At 53.6% G+C, this 23,664-nt stretch overlaps 1 protein-coding gene across 9 annotated transcripts in view; it reads right to left on the bottom strand.

Moving 5' to 3' along the window:
• Window positions 1–23,664, bottom strand: part of CDH23 (cadherin related 23) — a 417,627-nt gene that overhangs the window by 210,497 nt on the left and 183,466 nt on the right. For all 9 annotated transcript variants that reach the window (XM_023240529.2, XM_023240536.2, XM_023240532.2 and 6 more), the window contains 2 exons: window positions 21,920–22,048; window positions 14,079–14,157 (listed from right to left, as the gene is read on the bottom strand). In XM_023240529.2, the coding sequence (XP_023096297.2) occupies window positions 14,079–14,157; window positions 21,920–22,048 (208 nt within the window). The remainder of the gene's footprint in view (window positions 1–14,078; window positions 14,158–21,919; window positions 22,049–23,664) is intronic.

Here is a 23,664-nt window from a genome sequence, read left to right as displayed (position 1 = left end):
CCACCCGTGCACCACTTAAAATCACCTCTCTGGGGGATCAGCATGTGGGGGAAGCCGCTGCCCTCGCCCCAGCCTCAGCCCCCTAGCACTGCCCACCCTCCTCGGATCTTTCTAAGGACTCACTGACAACACTTGCTGCTCAGTGGGTGCTCTGTGGACGGATGATCGACTTCTCATAAGTCACCTCCCCACAACTCCTCAAAGCTTCCCGATGGAAGGGTTTTCCATTTCCAGCTTCCATTCTAGAGCCTGTCTCCCCAGGACGGCCAAGCAGGGAGGGTTAGCTCAAGACTTTGCTAAGCATCTGCTGGGTCATGAGCGGGCAACTCTCCCGTCCCTGCAGACTTCTAGAGGACCAACAAAACCCCAGGACCTCAAGTCCTCATTCGCAAAACGCTCCCTTAAGTCTCACCTAAATTGCTCTCGTGGAACTAAAGACCCCCGCCATCCTTATGAAGAAAAATCAGCCACTGGCACCTTTAAAATAACCCTTGCTATGCCGGACGCTGTTGTGAAGTGCCCTTCAGCCTGTATTTGCACTGATTCAAAAGCGCCTCGTTGATGTGGTCCCTCAAAGTGGGGTATCTTCCTGCACCTCCAGCAGGAGCGGGCGGGAGGGGCGTGAGCTGGAAAACTGAGGCAGCCTGATTCCACCTCGCTTTCCCCCCACGAAAGCAGCGCCTTCTGGGGTGGGGGGCCGGGATGGAGCACAGCGCGGCAGGAGACCGTGAGAACAATAAATTCATTCTGTGCCAGAGTGTTTGTTCACTTCAATCAATGTCTGAAAGTATCTGCCCTGAAATCTCTGTTTCCAGGACATTGGTCAAATATTTGAATGGGGCAGCTAGTTAATTGACTCGGGCGGAGCACTTGACAGAGAGGTGGAGAGGCAGAGAGGCCGCGGGGCACAGCGAGACGGCTGAGCCCAGAGGTAGGTCTGGTGGTTCTCAAACCTCGGCAGCCCCAACAGGTGCTCAGAACGGGCAGGGGGCAGTGAGGCCAGGGCTCCTGGAGAGGTACAGGTTGTGGAGCCAGCCTGCTCTTCCTCCCACCGGCCATGTGACCTTGGGCAACCGGGCCTCAGTTTCCTCATCCGTAAAAGGGGACGACAACGATAGTGAGTACCCACCTCCTGGGGTTCCTGGCAGGACTAAAAGAGTGGATGCCGACGAAGCATGTGGGTTACTTCCTAAGCATTCACGAACTGCTAGCTATTATTACTGATCATGGCTGCTCCTTAGCCTGGTATTCAGAGCTCTCCAGTGTGAGTCCCAGTGCCGTAAGAGGGTGTTAGGGCGGAAGAGGAAGTCCCCTGCCTGTGTGCTCACACCCTCCCTGCCCTGGCTGGTGACAGTTCCCTTCCTCACGGTCCCCAAATCATCGCAAGACAGCTGTCTTCTCAGAGAGCAAACCCTTTTCTGACCTCCTGAGGTATCTGTTATATACGCTCTGCTTTACACTTTCCTGATGAATCGCTTGTGCAGTTGGGTTCTCCCTGGGGCCCAAACTGGACATGTCCAAGTGACCTGGTGGGTGGGCTTTCAGTGGCTGACATTCTGGCTAAAAGAAAGGTCCCTTCCCTTCCCTTTCTTGTTTTAAATTGCTTTAAAACACGGTTCTGTGGGAGGGACGGGAGTGGGGAGGGTGGCGTGGTGTCCCCCTGTCCCTGTCTGGGCCCTACAGAGAGGAGGACCGCAGGCTGGAGTTGGAGGAGCTGTTTACAGGGGTGGGGCAGGCAGTGCACAGGGACTCAAGCAGGGGTGCCATGGGGCCCACATCCCGAGCACAGCTGCACTAGGGGAGGAGAAGCAGCCCGTCTCTGCCCACGATCCATTTTGGTTCCGGGTCATGGCGCGTCTAAGGGAAACTGGGCCATTCCAACGGCTGTGGAAGGCGCTGCCAGCAGGGGCCCTGGTGAGTCACCCACCTCCATCTTGGTGCAGGGGATACCCGAAAGGGGTCAGGGGCAAAAGACCAGGTCAATCATATAGCACATGGGAACTGCCTCCCTCTCCCTCTCCCCTCCACCCCCCCCCACCCCCAGGGGCCCCTGCGACACTTGGGGATTTTACAGAGAGCTGAAGTGTTAGGTTTTGCAGGCAGGGGAGACAGGCACGAGCCAATGACTTTTGTATTTTTAGAGACTCCCTTCCCACCTACATGCTGAGCAACGCTAGTATCTTTTCCTGTCTGTGCCTGTCATCAGACGATAATGTTTTGGCTAATGTTCACCCCGTTAACCTTCCCGTTTTACAGATGAGGAGACCGAGGCACAAGCAGGAGAAGCGACCTGCTCGGGGTCACCTGCCCCTGGAGCCCAGGCTGGCCGGGAGGAGCACCGGGTCTAAGACCCTCTCTCCCTGGGGTGCCCTGCCCGTAGCCGGCACGAAGTTAAAACACTGAAGACATGGATATGCTGACAGGAACGAAGGGGCAGATGCAATGGTTCTGTTCCCCCGGGAAGTCATGAATCAGAGCTGTGTGGGGGTAGGAGATGGTGATGGGCTGAGCTCCTAGAACTCCATCTGCTAACTTACCCAGTCGGGGAGCCCCAGGGCGGCCCCCTCCTGCGCCCCCCACCCTGTCCGCTCCTCCTCCTTCCGCCCCGCCTGCCGAGCTGAGCCCAGAGAGACTGGGAACCGCAGCGTGGGGTTGTTGGGCGACTTCAGGCTTAATATCTTTGTAACCATATTGCAAAAGGGCATGCCTAAGACGGCGCCTTTCGCTTAATCTTTCTCTTTTATTGCTTTTTCTCTTGTATGATTTAACCTTGCACCAGGTATCAAGCTAGATAAATAAAAACTTTTATTTCAGATTAGCCCTGGCTGGGGGCTGCCTTGAAAGCTGAGCAGTCATCCAGGGAGTGAGATGAAAAAGGGAGCTGGGAATCTGAGCTGCTTAGAGGGCTCATCTCAGGTTCAAAGCCCCCAAAAGGTATTTGAGACCTTTTCTGAGGGGAGGGGCAAAGTCTCCTCCAATGCCCACAGCCTGGGGGGGTGGGTGGGTGGGGAGGGGGTGGGGTAGGGCGGGTACTGAGTCAAGCACAACCTGCCTAGCCCAGCCCTCCTGACCCCCTTCCAGACGGTCCCTCTCCCTTCTCCTCACCTGGTATTTCCTCCCCAGTGCTCCCCACAGCCACCAGACACCGCCTCTGCAGACTTATTTAGTTCCCCTCCTTCCCAGTGGAACATGAGCTCCACGGGGGCAGTGACAGTGGCTTTCACTTCGCCATTGGTCCCCATGGTCTAACATGAAGCCTGGCCCACGGTAGGCACTCAATCAATATTCACGGTTAACTGAATGAGTGAACGAATCCTGGGATTCTAGTCCACACACAGACCAGTGGGTGGACAGGAATTACTTCATTTCCCAGGTGGAACAGTAAAGGATGGCAGAAAGAATGTGGGCTTTGGAAGCAGAAGGATCTAGATACGAATCCTGCGTCCACCACTTACGTGCTGCATGACCCTAAGCACGTGAGCTCTTTCCTTGTTTGTAAATGGCTCTGGCCAGCCACATCCTTGAGTGATGGTGAGGGTCAGAGATGATGTCTGGCCCCAGGCAACTCTCACACATGTTCTGTGACATACAGACATACAAGATGTCCGTACCAGCACGGTTTGTAATAGCAGCAATCAATGCATGCACCCATCGATAGGAACGTGGATTGCCTGGGGTATTTTCACACGATAGAATAATGTGCAGTAATAAAAATGAGCAAATGATACCTACACGAAAAAAAAATATGAGTGAATCTCAGATACATAATATTGGGTAGAAAACATAAGTCCCTGGAGACCATGCATAACATGACACTTTTTAAGTAAGGTTCAAAGACAACTAAACCCAAACAACATGTGATCCATTTATATGTGACAAAATAGTTCTTAAAAGCAAGGGAATGAAAAAAACACAAGATTCAAAGATAAGGCTATAGGGATGGGGAGGAACAGAGCCAGATGTGAGGTATGGGTGACAGTCGAGCTCTTGGGTTGGTTGGTGGGTTCACGGGTGTCCACAGTGTCATTAAAAATTAGTAATGAGGGGCGGTCTGGGTGGTTCAGTCGGTTAAACGTCTCATTTTGGCTCAGGTCGTGATCTCACAGCTCGTGAGTTCGAGCCCCACGTCAGGCTCCGTGCTGACAGCTCAGAGCCGGGAGCCTGCTTCGGATTCTGTGTCTCCCTCTCTCTCTGCCCCTTGCCTGCTCGCTGTCTGTCTCTGTCTCTCAAAAATAAACATTAAAATTTTTAAAAAAAAATAAAAATTAATAATGAAACTAAAGAGGGCCAACATAGACCAATTTGATCATGATCCAAGAATTATGTCTGAATCAGTTCCCTGTGCTTGAGGTAATACAGAAAGAGAATGCAAAATAAATGGTGGTTAATTTCATAATCCCCCAGAGGTCTCAAAGCCCTGGAAGTCCAATACAAAGCAGTTACCCTACAGATGAGGAAAAGTGGAAAAGGGTCAACTTTGTTAAAAAGACAAATGCTTGTTGACATAGGGAAACCGGACTAGAACCTCCCTGCCAAACGACTTCCAGCCAAGAGCTAGGATAACCTCCAGCCCCTGTGAGCAACCTCCAGCCGTGACTGGTCTGCCAGACCCCAGAGAAGTGGTTCCCTGAGCTGAGCTGAGGTCCATTCCCTGCCCAGCTAGGGAGGTGGACCCGACCTGTAGCAGAAGAGGTTCGAGTTGGGCCTAAGAGGGAGATCTTGGGGGGTGCTCCCACAGTACACAGGACACGTAGGAGGTTCTATAGTATCCTGAGCACAGGACAGAGACTCCTGCCCATGAAGAGGATGTGAGAGAGAGAAGAAGCTGGAAGGGAGGGTCTCAGACCCAGTGGCAATGACACTTCTCAAAAGTCTGCTGACCAACGTTATCCATGGGAAGCAAGGGGCAAACTGCTGATCCTGGCAAAGAGCACATAGGGTCTTCTTAAAGGAGGGGGGAAGAGCAAAGACTTCTCTGGTTGATCACAAAGGGGCGCACAGGAGAGCCACTGAGAGCAAGAATAGGCCGGCTGGTTAGCACGCCCCTGAAGAGAGGAAGGAGAAAGATCAAGGTGAGAATGAAGTACAGGCTTTCCCGAGGTTCATCACTGTCATTTAGGTGTGGTGATGGGGGAGAACTGTAAATAACGTGCCAATGTATTTGTATAATCACATAAAAAACCTGCCCGAGGCACTGTCCCCAGATAGTTTTGAAAAAGCCACGGGCTGCAAAAGGAATACACCTTGCACACATTCATTCCAGCTCTAGAGAGAGTGCCTACCAACTGTCAGTGGCTTCTGGAGGGCTGGGTAAGGTTGGTGGCCTGTCTAGGCTGGTGGGAAAGTGTGCTGGAATCAGCTAGTGATGTCTGCCTCAGTACGCGATCAGTAAATTCTGGTATGTGTGCTGATGTACGTCTAGGGTAGCAATCACAGGTGTAAACAGATCAACTTTCCTTATGAATATGCCCCTTTCTGTCTAGGCCACCACCAGGACCCCAGAAACCTCTACTCAGAGATTAGAAGCTTCTTTGTCTCCTCCTTCTCTTGTGCTATCTATTTTCAGTACATCACCAGAGCCTGCTGCCTTCCTTCCCGTACATCTCCTCAATGACCACCCCGCCACCCAGTTGGTGTGACAGTCTATTAGCAGATCATTCCTCGTTCCCGTGCCTCCTGTTCCAATCCGTCCAGACAAGATGAATCTTCTGATGGCCCCCTGCTCCCCTTCCCCACCCCCAGCCTTGCTCAAGAACCCACTCATTTTGCCTCCTATGCCCTGTACCAACTGTTCCCACCCCCACCTGTCTGTGATCTTCCCTTCACTTCTCCCTGGCCACCTCTTGGCTCCAGCCAGGTGGGCCATTCGCCCTGTGCCGAGCCAGATGTCCTGAAGTTTCACGTGCTTCCAGGCACCTGCTATGCTACCCCAAGCCAGGGGCTGTGGCATGAGATTCAGGTGTCCAAGGCAGGTCTGATTCTCCCAAGTTTTCACTTCTCGGGGGTGGGGGAGAAAAAACACCAGACCTCTTAATCACAAGGGCTTTGATGTATTTCAAAATATGGTCTCCTGTGATAGCTACCCCCTGCCAGGCCACGGCCAGGGGCCCAGTCCAGTTATTGGCATATGTGTAAGCTTGAGCAAGTCTGACTGTATTTGACTATTCTCTCTCTCTACACACACACACACACACACACACACACGCATACACACACGCACACGCACATGCACACCCATACTAGTACGTGCATTCACACACAAGCAGCCTTCATTTCAAAGCACTCAATGTGTTTTCAAGGAACGTCCTCACTTGTTAATATTGACATAAGATCAAAGGACTGGCAAGTGAGGGCTTTGTCCTTCACTAACACACCTGGGCAAGTCTCCAACATGACTGGAAGTGAGGCTGCTGCCTTTCAAGCAGGGGTGAGGGGTTTCAGCCCTGACACTGCTCACTGATTCTCGATTCCAGGCCACTGTTTCTCAACCTTCCTTCCGTTATTGCCCCTGCTACCAGCCATTGAAGATATTTTTTCCTAACTGTTTCCCCTCGTGAAATTCTAATACCACAGATATGTCTGCACATATACAGCTGTGCTTGATAAATAAAAAGTTTTCACCCCCATAACACACTTTTGCCTCCTTGCGGATGATATCGCCCTTATCGACTACACATGCTTTTCTAGACCAGTGCTTCTCAGAGTGTGGTCCCCAGACCAGCAGCCTCAGCATCACCTGACCTTGCCCCCAGAGTTTCCAATTCAGTAGGCTTAGACTGGGGTGCAAAATTTTGAATTTCTAATAATTCCCATTATTAGAAGTTAATGCTGATGCCACCAGTCTGGGGACCACACTTTGAAGACCACTGTCATCATGAAAAATGGGGGTATTCTGGAACCCAAGGGACATGGGTTCAAATTCATGTTCTTCTGGGGAGCCTGGAGGGCTCAGTTGGTTAAGTGTCTGACATTGGCTCAGGTCATATCTCATAGTTCATGAGTTCGAGCCCCGCATCGGGCTCTGTACTGACAGCTCAGAGGCTGAGGCTGGCTTCCGATTTTGTGCCTCCCTCTTTCTCTGCTCCTCCCCTGCTTGCACTCTCTCAAAAATAAACATAAAAAAAATTAAAAAGTGGCACCTGGGTGGCTCAGTTGGTTGAGCGTCTGACTTCGGCTCAGGTCATGGACTCATGGTTCATGAGTTCGAGCCCCCCACGTTGGGCTCTGTGCTGACATCTTGGAGCCTGGAGCCTGCTTCAGATTCTGTGTCTCCCTCTCTCTCTGTTCCTCCCATGCGCGCGCTCTCTCTCTCTCTCTCTCTCTCTCTCTCTCTCTGTCGCTCTCAAAAATAAATAAAGATTTAAAAAACTTTTTTTAAATATTAAAAAAAATTCATGTTCTTCCACTTAGTAGCTGTGACCCTTGACCAGTCTATGTACTCGCAGATCCTCACTTTACTTGTGTGTAGAATGGAGTAATAATGTCTCCCTCACAGACTGCTGTGAGAGATAAATGTGTCCAGCCAGTGCCTGGCACATGGCAGGCACCCAATAAATGGCTCTCCCTGCCCCTCACCCTGGGGAACACTCCAGAGCTGCAGAAGGCCCAGGCAAGCAGGGCTGTGATGGGAAAAGGGACATGGCCTGCAAGGCAAGGATGATGAGGGAGGCGGGGCTTCTGTAGCCTGGAAGGTGTGGCTGGGCTGAGATAGAGGCTGTAAGGCAGGACACGGTAGAAAGCGCTGTCCAGGGTTTGTTCACCACACCCTCACACCCCAGGCACTGGAAAGGAGTCCGTTCAGCATCAGTTACAGGAAGGAGAGAATTAAATGACAGAACCCATCAGTCTAGCACGTGTGGAAAATGAAAACGCTTCCAATAAGGATTCAGATGGCGTCAGAACCACCTGGAGGGCTCCTTAAGCCCCCTGCCCTGGGCATCTGATTCAGTAGTTCCAGGGTGGGGCCTGAGAGCTCCCATGTCCAACAAGAGTTCAGGGGCTGCTGCTGCTGGTCCACGGCCCCCACTTCACTTTGAAAACCGCTGCTCTACAGCCTCTTGTAGATGGGCTCCCTACATCAGGGGATGGAGAAACCACAAAAACTCTGGGTATTTGCAGAAAGGTGACGGCAGGACAGAATCCTCAGTGCCCTTGGGGATGACTGATGGAAGCCTTCAACCTGGGCTCCTGGCCACTGGGGGAGCCCAGCTTGCTAGCATGTGAGAGTGGCCTTGGCTAGGAATGTGGGCTTTGGGCAGCATGACACCTGTGTGCCTCTGCCACATCCTGCTTCCCTGAGGGAGGAGGGAAATAAATGGTTGGCCTCTTTTGAGGGCCTACCATGCAACTGACCTATGCAACACTCACCAAACGCTGCCCATTTTAGACAGTGGCCTCACTTATGCTTATTTTCACAACTCTGCGAGAAAGATATGACTGGCCCCATTAAAAGCTGGGGAAACTGGTCCTTTGAGAGTTTCAGTCACCCACTCAAGGGTACTTAGGAAAACAGGGTTCCTCTCTGGAACAAACAATAGTCAGATGTTAAAGTAAGCAATTTCCCTGCTCAAGGGGGCTCGAGAGGTGTCTCAGGCGGTGGGCGGGTCCTGTGCCACCTGCCCCATCAGTCACCTCCTGTCACCTCGGCCTCCTCATCCTCCTTTGGCTCTGCTATCTCGGCTTCCCAATGTGACAGCCAGTTGGGGGACACCACGGCAGCCTCCCCTTGGGCCTGCTTGTTCTGCCTGCCCTCCTCCAGCCCACTGGCTCCAGTCTGACCACTGGAGCTTCACACAACACACCTCAACAACATCTCCCACCACCCCCCGCCCCGCCACCCACCCACCCCTAGAACTGGCTTGCTACCACCCTCAGGAGCAAGGCCTGGCATTCTCCTGAGCTGGGCATTCCACACCCTGCATGGCTGGGCCCTGCCTCCCTCTGTGGCCTCCCCTCCCCAAGGTCTCCCTTGCAGGCTGCGCTCAGCCGTGCTGGATTACTGCAGTTCCACAAATGTACCGCACTCTCTCCTGCTCTGGGATCCTGGTAAACACTGTGCTCTCTGCCTGTGACACCCTAACTCCACAGTTCCCGGGTAGTTCCTGCTCATCAGTCGGGGGGCAGCTTAGATGATCTCTTCTCGGTGAGTATCCTCACCCCAGCAACGGCTGGGGGAGGTGGCCCCTCCCATGGATTCTTCCTCACTTCCTATTACAGATATTTTCAAACATACAGAGAAGTAGAGAGAACAGGCTAATGGACCTTCCAGGGAGCCATCACTCCATGTCAATAGCTACCGACACAGCCCACGTATCTCAGTCTGCTTCCCCACCTACCCTACAGGTTCCAGAGGCTGAGACAGTACCTCCAGTCCCACACATTCTCAGGACATTAGCACAGCTCTTGGCTTAGAGAAAACCCTTGATCCAATGCGGGTGGGTGCCAAGAGCGCACATTTGTTGAGCACTTACTATAAAATCAGACACTCTTCTACATACTTATGTGTCTTTGCTCTCTGTATGTGCATAGCTTCTCTATGAGGCTCAGGCTACTCCTACTTTCCATTTCACAGACTGAAAAACTGATGCAGGTTACACAGTCAGTGGTAGCAGGTGAGCAAGGTGGTCTGACTCTGGAATAGAGCTGCCCACAGAAATAGGATGTGAGCCACATGTGGTATTTTAAATTCTCTAGTAGCCATTAAACATTAAAAACATTCAACATTAAAAAATAGATGAAATTAACTTTAATAATATGTTGTATTTCACTCAGTCTATCTAAAATGACTTCGACATGTCATCAATATAAGACATTATTAATGAGATGCTTTATAACCTGTTTTGCATAATAAGTCTTCAAAATCCCCTGGGTTATCTTACAGACTAGCCACATATCAAGAGCTCAGTAGCCACAGGGCAACCGAACTGGCCAGCACAGCTAGCGGTCAGCACCCTGGACAGCAGCCACAGAACCTGCCCTCTCAACCACTTCCCTGCTTAAATGGATGAAGGAAGAAATGAGTGAATAAAGTTCCTAGGACCCCTGGGCCTGATCTTTCCTTGATAATTAATAATGCTTAATACTTTATGGCCCTTTAGAGTCTCTCTGGCACCATTTTATCTGCCATAGGGATTATTAACCCTGTACCATGGTTAAAGATTATGGGGTTAAGAGGGGTCAAACGCCTTTCTCTGACACACTGCTGCAGGTGGCAGAGCTGGGCCTTGAACCCACAACTCTGGACTGCAAGTCCAGTGCTCTGTATGGGGAGGGCCACAGCTGCCCCTTGAAGCAGGACTGTCTCCATCTGGCAAAGGAAGGTGTCTGTTGAGACCCCGGGCTGGGCTGGCCTTTGGGGATGGGAGCCCCATTTTGTTCGGGTCCTGAAGGAAGTGATGCCCTTGGTGAGTGGCAGGCCAGGCACAGGCTGAGGAAGCAGATGGGGCCCGTGCCAGGTCCTCTGTGGAAAAGAACCTTGTCATTCTTCAGTCTCAGTTTGGCCACAAGAGGCTGAGAACAAATTGATGGCAATGGAGCCATAACTTACCTCTGAAGGCCTCTTTGTTCTTGGCAAAACAAAGGGGTCATTAGTAATGGTGAAAGCGCTGGTGTGCAGACATAAATCCCCCCAGCTGCAGGGCTGATAAACAGCCCAGAGGGGATGGGGGCCTCAAGGAGCCCAGCAGGTTAACCGCATGCCATGGATCACTCATGGGCTCAGACTTGTGTCCACCCACATACAGACAAAGCCACCCCCTTCCCAGGCTCTGGAGGTGCCCAGAGACTGGGTCACCCTCCATGGCTGTCGAGACTCACACCTGGCTCTAGGAGCCACCAAGACCCTCGTTTTTCCTCTCCAATGAAAATAGCTCCCTAGTATTGAGGGCTGAAGCAGGCTCCCACAGGGTACTCAGGGCCAACTTGGGGCAGTCCATGTGAAGATGCCCTTGGGGGGCATTCCTTCTTCCTGCTTCAAGCCAAACAGACACTGGCTGAGCCTCCCAGGGAAGGGCCGAGACTTAACATCACTGGAAAGGCATGTGTGTGAGGCCAGATCCTTGGTAGACAATGTGCTTTGCAGCAGTGTCTATGGTGGTCAAATGAAGTAGAATTGAGGCCACATCCTAGCTTTCAGTCTCCTGCTCCCCTGGGGGACTTCGCCCTTCTGCTGGTCTGCCTGCTTTAGGTTCACAGTGAGGCCAGGTTGCAGGAGGACCATGCCATCCCAGGGCCAGAGAAGGGCGGGCAGGAACAGGCAGGTGGGCAGCAGGATCGGGAGGGAAGGAAAAGGGAAATGTTTTCCTCCAGCTGCCTGAAAAGCATTTGGGTGGGGCTGCGGGTTTTGTGGCGACAAACACCCATGAAGGAGTTAAAGGACCATCAAGGCCACCCTATAAGCGAGGTCCAAGTGCTATCTTGGCAAGGATGGCAACTATTTGCTGCACGTGCTGCCCTCTCTCTTTCCACATCAGTAACAGGCTCTACCAATTGAGTACCGCACTGAGCCTGCTTGGCTTCACGGGTCCTCTTCAGGCAGCCATTACCAATCAATCACAGTTGGCATGTGAGAGGAAACCCATTTGTCAACCTTTCTAAAAAAGCCCTCAAAGCACATCTTTGCTGGCAGTGGGAATCCTATAAAGCTACGCTAAGTGCTCCAGGCCTTCCAGAAGTTTCTGCCTCCTGCCCCCACCTTTACACACATCGCCTACCTGTAGTTTCACATTCTGGGTTTCCTTTCTCATCCTGCGGTTCATACTTGGGGACCTGCCCCAGGAGAGCATGCCCCTGGAAATCTCGTAGGATGCTGCCACAGGCAATTGGCCCCAGACTTCAGGTTCCAGAGCCCAGCTCAGACACCCAAGGCTCAGCAGCTCTGCCCTCCAGCCTCCTGCTCCCAGGGGATTGGGTGAGGAGGAAGAGCTGGCTGGGGCCATCTTTGAAGGCTGGAGAGGGCCTCAGGGTCTGAGGCTGGTGGCCTAGCACCCAGCATGAACCTGGGATGGACCAACACCCTGGAGGATGGCCTTTCAGTGTCACTGCAGGAATTTCCCGTCTGGCCGTGACTGCAGGCTAGCTCCTGGCTCCTTGCTCCCCACCTCATCCAGGCGGGGGTATGTCTGGAACCAGCACACAGGCAATGAGATGAGGAGACAATCTCCCACCCAGCCTGGTGTCCCCTTCATGCTGTTACCTTATCCTGACCCCTCAACTATCATCCTTGGGGCTCACCGGTGTTTCTGCAGCTCTCCAGCACAAGCCCCTTGCCCCTGGGAGGCACTTGATTTGCTTCCCAAATCAAAAAACTCATAAAGGAGACCAACACCAGCATGGGCCTCCCTCCTCTGCTCAGTGGGAGAGGGCCTCCAAATTTTGGGGGGGGGGGAATTCTGCCTTCCTGCAGAACGGTTTCCTTCCTAGGACTAGCTTTCCCACACCCTGGCCTAAGGACCATCTGCACCTGGGGCACTGTGAGAAAGGACCATTCCTGAGCCCCACCCTAGTTCCACAGCATGAAACTCTCCATGGGTGCCAAGGACTCTATTTTTGGTAGGAGCCCCAGGTGATCCTTGGGCATTCTGGAATTTGAAAACCCACTACCCTGGAGTCACTACCTACCTTCCTTCCTCCCTTCCTTCCTTCCTCCCTTCCTCCTTCCCTCCCTTCCTCCCTCCCTCCTTTCCTTCCTTCCTTCCTTCCTTCCTTCCTTCCTTCCTTCCTTCCTTCCTTCCTTCCTTCCTCTCTCCCTCCCTCCTTCCCTCCCTCCCTCCCTCCCTCCCTCCCTTCCTCCCACAAGTACATATTGGTGTTTACTCTGATGAGTCTTGTGTGGGGCACCAGAATGGGGAGGAAGTGGGGTGGGGGAAGAGAGGCCAGAATCTATGCTGCTGCTGACCACATGAGCTGGGGTGGAATTTGCTTTGGGTCCTGGGCTGGAAGACACAATGGTGGTCATGCCAGCAGCTGCAGATCACAGGGAACCCACAATGCTCCTGATTTCCTGCGTTCCTGAGGATGGGGGGTGCTTCTTCCCACCAGCTAATCCCCAACTTTGCAAGGTTATTATTGGCTGCTAGCAATAAAAATAATAACAGCAACTAACACTTATAAAGGACCTTAGATCCATTAACTGGGGTCTTTACATATATTAAGTCTTCTGACCCTTAACCATCCAAGGTAGGTACTCATACTGCTCCCATTTTATGTTTGAGAAACTGAGGTATGGAGACCATCCCAAGGCAATACACTCACGAGACTCCATCCTCTACGTTTTTCATCATTACACCTTGGTGTCTTTTGAGTTTTAGGGAAAATATGTCCCCAAATTGTTGCTCTCTGTTGTGGAGGTGCGGTCAGGAGAGGCGCCGGGGTAGACATTGGCCTGGTGGCCTGCCATCCTCCTGGCCATCAGTCTGGCCTGCACCCATGCACTAGGCTGACCCTTCACGGACCAGTGGGCAGGGAAGGAGGACACATGTGTGGTGGGCAGGGTACACAGGGACAGACCCAGAGAGTGTGCGTGAGTGAGCAGCCTCTCATGGGCCTGTCACCGGCTCCCTCTCTCCAAAGCCACCCAGTCCTGGGACAGCCAAATGGAGCTGCTACATGATCCATCTTTGGGTGGGAATATGAGGTCAGGGACGCCATCACCCAGAACCTTCTTTGTAGCCAGTCACCATTCCGCTCAACCGAGAGAGTGGGTGGGAGAGGAGGGGCTCTGTGCTTCCCTTGCGACCAGACATGAACTTCCAATGGTCAGAAATGTGATGGGAGCATGAAATCAGCTGAGGTGTAGCTCTATTCATTCTAAAATGATGTACAAATGCCACCCTTTCATCAAGTCAGAAAAGAAAACAAAGAAAAACAGAGCACTGAAGGAGGTTAGATGGGCGTCCCCAATGACCCGGGCTCGGAGCCCCAAAGTGCTCAGATGCCTCGGACCTTGGACAGTGTCACACACTCCTGTCACCCGACACCACCCCAGCAGCCCCCAACATCTTAGCCTCAGTCCCAAGCACCTCTCCTCCTTCCTGGCTCCTCCCTCCTTCATCCACTCAGTTCCCTTCCCAAGGCCTTACCTGAGACGATGGTGTAGCCAATCCCCCGGGGACGTCCTTTATCCTGGTCAATGGCAGTGATAACTCGCACGGTTGTGCCCTGGGCAGGAGAGAGGAGGGACCTGAGTTTGGTTGTCCAGCCCCCGGGCGGCCTCCCTGCTGCAAGGCCAGCCTAGGAAGTAGATGCTGAGTGCTCAGGTCTCGGCTGTCCCCATCACCCTGAGGACATAACACTGAGGCTTTGGCAAACACCTCAGAGTCCCATGGGGAGGCCCAATCTTGCTGATGCTATCATTCTCTCTTCCCCTCCCCATCTCCCTCCATCTGGTGTGACCACTCAGGAAAGAAGAGCATCCAGCTGGGGGACAAGAGATCTCATCTCTATCTCAACCACCCGTCAAATTGCTGTGGGACGTCAGGAGGGTTGCTGCACCTTTCTGGTGTCATTTGTCCCACTGTAGTATGGGTAACAGCAATAACCCTGGGACCTTGCTTTCACTAGGACTTCAGTAAAGGAGAACATGGATCAATTACTCTACTAACGAAAGCATCATAAATCCTGAAAGTGAGTATCTCTAGGGATGACCCGGGAGGCCACCAAGGCCCTAGGAACCATGCCCCATCCAGCAGTACCACCCGCAGTTCCTGCCTCAAATGGCTCTGTCCCACACCCTGTTCATCCTCCCTGCAGCAATGGGGGAGAAGGAACCAGGTTCTGGGACCACCAGGATGAGGACTTGGGGGTCCCCGCTTTTAGGGAGTACACAGTCTATGGGGAGGGGTTGCAGACAGATTCACAGGCACTGCTATACACACATTAGGGTGCTTAGATGCGGAAATGTACCCCAAAGTGCAGAAGTCCACCTGGAGGAGCTGGCAAAGGGTTATACGGGCAGCAACATTTTGACGGGTCATGAGAAATGAGTAGTTTTCCAGGGAGAGAAAATGATCCGGAAGGCAAACTAGGCAGCACAGGCAGAGGCCTGGAGCCATAAGACTCTCCAGGAAGAGATCCTGTCATATAATGGGCACATTCACATGTCAGTTGATGGGTTGGTTGGCTGATTGAATGAATGAACGTATACAAGATGATTCTCATTTCACCACCACCACCACTTGCTGGGTCGTCCCTTGCCCACGGCAACCTTCACCTTAGCCTCCAGGCCCTATCACACCACTGTCTGACCAGCCAAGCCTGTCCACCATGCCAGCCTGAGATTCTCGCCTGGGCTACAGTTCTCCCTGGTTAATAATGAGGAGGACAGGGGCGCCTGGGTGGCTCAGTCGGTTAAGCGTCCGACTTCGGCTCAGGTCATGATCTCGTGGTTCGTGGGTTCGAGCCCCGCGTCGAGCCCCGCGTTGTGCTGACAGCTCAGAGCCGGGAGCCTGCTTCGGATTCTGTGTCTCCCTCTCTCTCTGCCCCTCCTCTGCTCACGCTCTGTCCCTCTCTGTCTCTCAAAAATGAATAAACGTTAAAAAGAAAAAAAATTAAATAATGAGCAGGACAGCCCTGTCCCCATCCCCTAGGGAAATGTCAACCCTGGCATTTACATGTCTAATGATGAACTCTTGTGGCCTTGATATGCTGCCTCTCACTGATTTGCTGCTCGTCAGCTAGAGGGTGAAGTCTGCAGGCCGCGTGCTCCTGAACACCTTCTCCTGTGGAGAGAGTCTTGTTCTCTGACACGGAGGCCCTCTGAGGGGGAGGGGGGCCCGGGAGCGAGACACCTCCCCTCCAGACACAGAAGGGGCATTCACCACCTCACCCACTCGGGGCAGTGCTGCCCCTGCACAGCTCTCCCTCCATCCTCTCCTGGGCCCGGGTGTGCAGCAATCTGGAACACCTCTAGGGTGGGCTGAGGGAGGGCGAGAATGTTCCAGGAGAAACACGGCCATTGCCCCGAGGCCAAGGCCCTGCAGAAAGCAGATGTGGCTCCCTCCTTGGCCCCCCCGCTGGGATAAGGGATCCCGGAGCTCTGACGACACCCCCTGGGGGGAAATAGACTGTTACCAAGTCAGAGAAAGACATCATTAAATGAGCATCTCCCCAGGTGGGTTCTGAGGACCCAAAGGGGGTCAGAGCCCAGGAAGTTCCCGCTCAGGCAGGTGCTTGTTCTTTCTCAAGCACTCACTCTGTGCTGCGGCAAACGCCTGCTAGGAACTCCTTTCCCCCTCACACGTACCCCAGAAGCCCCATTTTCCGGATGAGGAAACTGAGGAACTCGAGTTACGGGGCCTGGCCGTGGTCCCGTTGCAACGAATGAATGGTGAAACCAGGGTTCAAAGTCAGATACTTTGCCTCCAAAATGCTCTTGCCCTCCGGGCAACACTGCCTGTCTACCAGCTTCTGTGATGATGACGCTGTCATTTATGAAAGTCCCTGTGATGTGGCAGGCACCAATCTAAGCACTTCACAAGCATTAGCTCATGTCACATTCGGGACCACTTACATATCCCATCCTTCCCTTGGGCTTAGTGTAGTAAAGGCTCCTAGAAGTTAGTAAAGTGATTAAAACAACAACAACAACAACAACCCTGTTAGCCTTTGCTCTCTTGGGCTTTCTGGTCTGATGACAGACTCTTCTCCTGTAACATCAGTTAATGGTCCCAAACCCAGGCATCTGTGTGTGTGTGTGTGTGTGTGTGTGTGTGTGTGTGTGTGTGTGGAGGGGGGTCATTCAGGAGGCATTCATCAGATTTGCAGCGTCTATGCTAACTGCTCACCCCGGTATCACCCCACACAGGGCACTTTTGGGGGTGTCTGCTTTTCTGGGGGCCACTCCTCACATGGGGGGGCCTGGATTAGTCCCCAGGGGGAGGTCCCAACGGTGTGAGTCTCGGGTGCCAGGATGGGCTTTCTGGACACGGGAACAACCCCCCCTTTTCTAGAACCCCATGTGGCCTGGGCCCCAAACGTGTTCCAGTATGAGGGTTTCCAGGTCCCAGGCAGCCCCTGGCCTGCTGAGGGCACAGACTAGCCTGCCAGGTCAACTGGGCCCCGAGGCTACCAGAACACCTTTCCAGAAGGTCACTAAACAAGAAACCTCAAGGGGCGACCGCAGGTCTCCGGGCATACAATCCGGGAGTGGCTGGGCTGAGCTGGGCCTAGTGAGCCCCCGGAGGACTGAAACGGGGTGGGTGGTGGCCCGTGCAAATAAGGGACCTGGCGGCCAAAGAGCCCTGGGAGCACCTCCCCCATGGGCGCTCCCACCCTGGGCTGCCGGCGGGGATCCGAGGGGCCGCCAGGCAATCCAGGACGAGATGACGAGGAGGCCGGCTCTCCCCAGGAAGAGCCACACCTGAGCTTCTGGGAAGTGAGATCCAACAGGCTCCTGACAAAGTTTGGGGTTTCATCTCTTTTTGGGTAAATAAATCCATTTTTAATAAAACCCTGAGCTTTTAATACAAGTGCAGCCACAAAGACTGGAAATGTTATGAGAAGGAATTAACGGGGAGGAATGGGGGCTCTTGGGATCCCACGGCTCTTGTTTCGGAGTCTCAGTAATTATATTTTCAATATACTGAAACTTATTTCCAAAGACGAGGGGATGGGGAAGCATGGCCCCTGCCCGGCCCAGAGCCAGGCCCCTAACTGGCTGGCCCTCCAGCTAGGGGCGGGGTTGGCTGGGAGAGTAGGTGGGAAGGCCCAGGAGGGTCAGGGAAGGGTCCACCCTGCCACGAGGCTCCTCCTGTCACAGGAACCCATGTTGTAAGCAGGAGGCCTCCTGGGAAAGGAGGCTCCCCTGAGAGGTTAAGGGGGCACAGGCCCCCAGGGTCCCGGCTCCTGGTGGCGGATAGAGCAGTATGGTGACGGGGTTCGGGGTTTGACTGGTGCCAGGCTGTCTGGGCTGCGAACCCTTCGAGTGAGTTACTTGATCTCTCGCTGCCTTCTTTTCCCGATCTATAAAATGGGTATCATGACAGCCTCCACCCCTGAGCAACTGATACTTGTGAAGCACTTGGAACTGCACCCAGGAAGCACAGCAAATGCTATAGACGTGACGGTCAGTGTTCACGGGGACCACCGTGAGCATCTGATGCAAGCTGAGTTGCCTCTCCGTAGGGAGCGCATGCATGTGATGTTCCAAAGGACTTCGGCATGTTCAGACTCGCTAGCACTCCAGAAACATACCACGCGTTCTACGGGTAAGGTGTTTTCTGGGTGTCCTATAGAAAGAGCAGCTAACAGCCCAGGGAGAGCTAGCACTGGTTAAACACCTACTCTGTGTCAAGCACCGCGCTGGGCACCCAACACAGGTACTCTCACGTTTTCCTCACAAGCCCCAGTGCGGGGGAATATGTGAGGAAACGGAGTCTCAGAGGGTTCCAGAATTGGTCTCACGTCCCAAAGTGTGGGGAGTGGGTGGGGTGCGGATGACTGGGGAATGGAGGGCTGGGTTGAGGTGGGTCTGGGGGACTCCACGGCTGGCAGAGGTGACAGGCCGGGGCTCTGTGCCCAGTAGGTGTGCCAAAGCCAGGGGTGGGGGAGGTGTGCGAAACAGCCCCTGCCTCCGAGGTCTGGGTACTGGCGGGGAAGTCGGGGGCGGAGCTGAGAGGAGCTCAGACTTCTCTAGAAGGGACTTGTGTCTCCCTTCTGTGTGGCCTGCCTTTTCCAAAGCAGCCGGCCAGGACAGGAGCTGGAGGGATAACCATCAGGCTCTGCCGGGCCTCGGGGGTCCCAGCCCACCTCTCTCCCCTGGGACTGCTTTCCCGGTTCCATGACAGGATTAAGGACTTGAAAGGTGGACACAGTTTGCTTCAGGAGGTGGGAGGCGCCCGTGGGGGGAGGGGGCCCGTGGGGGCTGCAGGGGACTTCCGACAAGAGCTGCCACAGCAGATTCTGAGGCAGAAAATCCTATTTCTCAGTCCTTAATTCCAGTCAATTCCAGTCAAAGGGCTGATAGGCATCAGCTGGCAGTAATTTGTGCAGTTTATCCGCTCTTTTCACCTTCTATCGGTCCTTCACTGACGGGCAGGTCGACATGCCGCTGCTCGAGTGAGGAAATTAAAATTTGATGCAATAATCCCAAATAAGAAGGATTTTATTAGGTAATATATACACTTTAGATGAGGCATGCTGGCCCGATACACTGATAGAGAGAGGCATACATGCTGGGAGCCGCAGATAAAGAGGAAGAGTGAGGCAGAGTGGGCCAGGGTCCGAATGGAGGCCCCGAGGCCAGCAGAGGCAAGGCTGGGAGTGGGGATGCCTGGGTCCTCGGGTCGAGGAGGCTGGGCCTGCCACGGTGCTCCTTGGCCCCGGCCGGCCTGGGAAGTTCTGAGTTAAGTCAGGATTCCACACTGTAAAGGGACACGCAGGGCCCGGATCAAGGCATGGAAACCGATTAGAAGCCTGGGAAAATCACGCTTGGAGTATATGGGAATCGGCCTGCAGCAGAAAAAGCTGCGCTAGGGACACACAAGTGACAGTGCTCCTTTTAAGTGTGGGGACAGGGTGGAGAGGCCGAGCTGTGTGCCCACGAGAAGATTCTGTGGGTGCCCGGGAAAGTCCGAAACCTCCCCCTTACTTCCTCATCTGGCTCCCCTGAGCCCAGTCATGACCTAAGTGGTGGGGCTCACACCTGTTCCCTGGGAGCTCCTGGGGCATTGGCTTTAGTGGCCTCACGGCGCCAAAGGGACAACCGACTCATAACCTCTGTGACCGAATGCCTCGCTGGGTACTCTACACAAGCATGCAACCTCTAATCCTTGAAGCCCTCGGGGGATGGAGACACTACTGTAGACATTCCCAGTCTGTTTCCCAGCGAGGAAGCCATCCAGAGTGTGTGTGATTTGGCCAAGGTGGGTGCGGGGACCTGCTCCCAGTTTCCCTGGCTGCCTGGTCGCCATCACATCCTCACTTCAACCAACAAGTTGGCTTTGAGCATCTTCTCTGCACTCAGCCCTGGGCACGATGCCCTGGGAGACCCACTGGAAGCCTGAGACCGGGTCCCAGAGACTCAGGAGCTCCAAAATAACCCACTCACACGTCGGTGAACATTATAGGGACAGCTATAATTCAGTGGTAAATTATGCAACACAGGGAGGGCTGAGGGAAAGAAATGGCTGGTTACATCTACGGGCTGGTGAGGATAAAGCCAGGAAAAAAAAAAATCAAAGAAAGGTGGCCAGTGAGCTGGGAACCAACAGACGGGCAGATTTTGTACTGGTGATAGGAGTGGCCATAAGGGGTGATGAGGATGGCAGGATGGTGAGAGGGCTGGTCTGACCAGGACATCGTTTGTTCGTTTGTTCGTTCATTCGTTCGTTCATTCATCCATTCATTCACTCCACAAACACATCCTTAGCACCCCTGATGTGCTATGCCCACAGCAGTCCCAATCCCTGCCCAACTACGCTTCCAGTCCAGCAGGGAAGCAGAGGCTGAGCCAGCTGTCCAAGAGCGCTGAGTGCTAAGAAGGGGACATCTAGGGGCCAGGGACAGTTGGAAGGGCCTATCTTCTCTGAAAGGCCAGGGAAGGACTCCCTGGCCTGAGAAGATGTGGGGGTAGCAAAGAGACTTTGGAAGGAGATAGCCTTTAGCCTCAAAAGCTAGAGGTCCTGCTGTCCATGGACCACTAAGAAAGAGAAGGTGAGGGGGGGGCATTGAGATGTTCCCCTCCACCCCAAAAACATCTCCAGATGCCTGCAGCAGGAGACTCAAAAGGATCTTGCCTGTTAGGTCCTCCAGCCCATACCTGGCCCCAAGAAGGACGTGGCTACTACCCCCACAAACCCGGAGACTAAAGCACAGCGCTTCGAGGATGCCATGGTGAGGATGGACCACAGCCTCCAAACTGGAGGTCAGGCTTCCCTGGCCTGTGGTGGCCTTACAGGTACAGTCTTCACCCTGATCAAGGGAAGCCTGCCTTTCACTGATAACCTAATCCTGTGAGCCTATGCAGGTGTGCATGTGGGTGCCCTGCTTTGCTCTCCAAGTTGTGTGTCTTTCCTCTAAGCACACCGAGCTCCGTCAAAAGGAAGGGCACGTTTTTCTTTCCACAGGAAAGACTCCCCAAGCTGCATGTCCAGGGTTGCACCTGCCGAGAAGAGCCAGCGTTTCTTAATTTATCAGCCGAGTGTGTGTTTTAGTCGAGTTTGCACAAAACCACGGATGGCGACCAGGCAAGGGATGGGCGAGTGACGCTGCCCGCTCCCAGCCCCTGCCAAGCAGGCAGTAGCACGTCTGGGTCTCGAAGATTCCCAGTCACAACCGACTGAACCAGAGGCAGACACAGAGCCCAAGGGCAGCCCATCTCCAGGCTGGCTGGAGATCTGTGACTGTGCAACGTGGCACAAAATCATGGGCACGGCCAATCAGGTGCCTCTTTTGAAAACGTGGACTTGAGAAATCCAGACACAGCAGTTAGGAGGAGCAGCCAGAGCTGTGTGCTCTCAGAGAAGAGCCAGGCCAGAGAGGGTTGGGGAGAGGGGGGTAAACGGCCGCCATCTTAGGCAGCACTGGTTGGCTGGGAGAGGCAGATCGACCCATGAATATGGCTGAGCCCAATCTGTTTGGGTAAGCCTGGCTGAGTCCACATGTGCTCTCCAGACCAGGCTGGTTCCACAGGCATCCCTAGTATCCCACATAAATCTTTCTGAGCTGCTCCTGTTCGTTTATGCTAGTAAGTCTTTGTGTTTTGCTTCTTGGAACCCTCTGGGGATGAAGTGAGAGGGTGAGGACACGGGGTGCGGTATGAAGAGGGGATTGGGTTTTCACTGTGCCAAGACACCCATCACTGACATGCACAGGGACTGAAGGGAATAAGAAATGCCAAGGAAGAGCCTGTCCTACCAAACAGGGCCCCCGTCCCCAACGGAAGCTCAGAGGGAAGCCCCACGAGGGCCAGGGAGCATCTTACCGGAGGAGAATGCTCATAGATGTTAGTGCTGTAAGGCAGGTTGATGAAGATAGGGTCCATGTCCTGGACATCTGTGATGATGATGGCCAAGTTGGCCAGGGTGGACAGAGGCCTGGTCTTGTCTTGATCCTTAGAGGACAGAGAATACACAGCCTTAGGTTGTGACATTGTTGACACGCGTACACACACACACACACACACACACACACACACACACACACATACCTGCACACATGACACCTATGTGCACAAACCTGTGTGCCTCTGTACGCACAGGTTCCCACACTCCTGCACAAAGATCGTTAGTACACAGAAATTCAAGAACTCTAAGAACCCACGGTGATCTCTGACCTGTGCAGGAAAATGCAAACAGGGCCCCCAAGGCCCAGCAGAAGGTGGCTTATCCAGTGTCACAGAGGAGGGTTAGGGTAGATCTCCTCTCACCCCCCCCCACCCCCCCCGCCCCCCACCCAGCCTAGCCCTGATCATGCTCGACACCTTATGGGTGGGATGACCGGCTTGGGGTAAAGAGACAGTGCTGTCCTTAGCAACTTCTCTTGACTCAGGCAAAGGCCACTGGCCTACTTCCTGCCCCCTCTCACCCCAGGGCAGCAAGGGAAGGACCAGCATGGGCGTTCCTCAGAAGAAAGGCCCTCTCACAGGACAGGGGGCTAGTCTGAGACCTGTATCCCCGCCCCCTCCCCGTCTGCACCCAGGGTTTAGTGGTCAAGCAACTTTTCTGACAGAACAGCCGGGGGAGCTCCGGGGCATGTGACATTTAGGGGACTCCAGGAAGAAATCCTGAGAGGTCGTGTAGGCCATCCCCCTGCGGCCAGGCAGGCCGTGTTTAAACCCTCCTAGTCAATTGGAAGTTTAGTCTTACGAAAGCTCACCAAGAGAGGAAATCAGAAACACATCTTCTATTACCCCCAAATACACAGCCCCCCATGATAAACTGATTAAATAGCCCACTGCTATCGAATAACGATAGCCAAGAGGAACAGAAACTACACGCTGAATACACATTTCAGTACCAGGCACTGTGCTCGCACCTTGTTTGCTTTTGTAGATACTATGTGCCCATTATTCAGATATGTTCACCGAGACTCACAGAGGTTAAGTAACTTGCCCAGAGTCACGCAGATGGTGCATGTGTAGCCCAGACTCAAACTCAGATCCTTTTGCAATACAAACCTGCCCTGTTTTGATCCGGGGCCCTGACGTCATCTCAGCCCCTGACTTGCTGGGTCATTCTGCCTAAGTTCTCTTCCTTCGTGGGGTCTCAATTTCCTTCTTGGGGAGACGAAGGGGCTCAACACAATGACCTCCGTGGACCCTCAGGCCTGTAAATTCTCTGGTCTGGGATTTGAGAGTGACCGTCCTCTGATGGGGCCTCCCTTGGTCTGGGGTGACCTGACTGATGCAAAGCATTCTCCCCATTTCAACAAGCCTAGAACTTGTTCCTGCCCTCCAGGTACACAGGTGCAGCAGTAGAGTCTTTGGTGGGGGAGAGGGCAGGTTGTCCTAAGAGTCCTCAGGGACAGTCACAGAGAGGGTGAGGGACTTTGGGGATGAGGGGTGGGTGCAGTAGGGTGGGGGAGAGTCTGGACGCAGGAGGAGCTGGGCAGAGGATCCACCAGGGAGACACCTTCCCAGACTCTAAGACAATGGAACCCACAGCCCAGGCTTGGGGGCTGCCCGTGGTAAGAGCTCTCCGCCAGGGACCTGAACAATCAGGCAGACAG

This window comes from Felis catus, chromosome D2 (assembly GCF_018350175.1).
Source record: "Felis catus isolate Fca126 chromosome D2, F.catus_Fca126_mat1.0, whole genome shotgun sequence".
NCBI lineage: Eukaryota > Metazoa > Chordata > Mammalia > Carnivora > Felidae > Felis > Felis catus.
The sequence above is the reverse complement of the archived record's forward strand: the minus strand, read 5'-3'. Positions and strand labels throughout refer to the sequence as shown.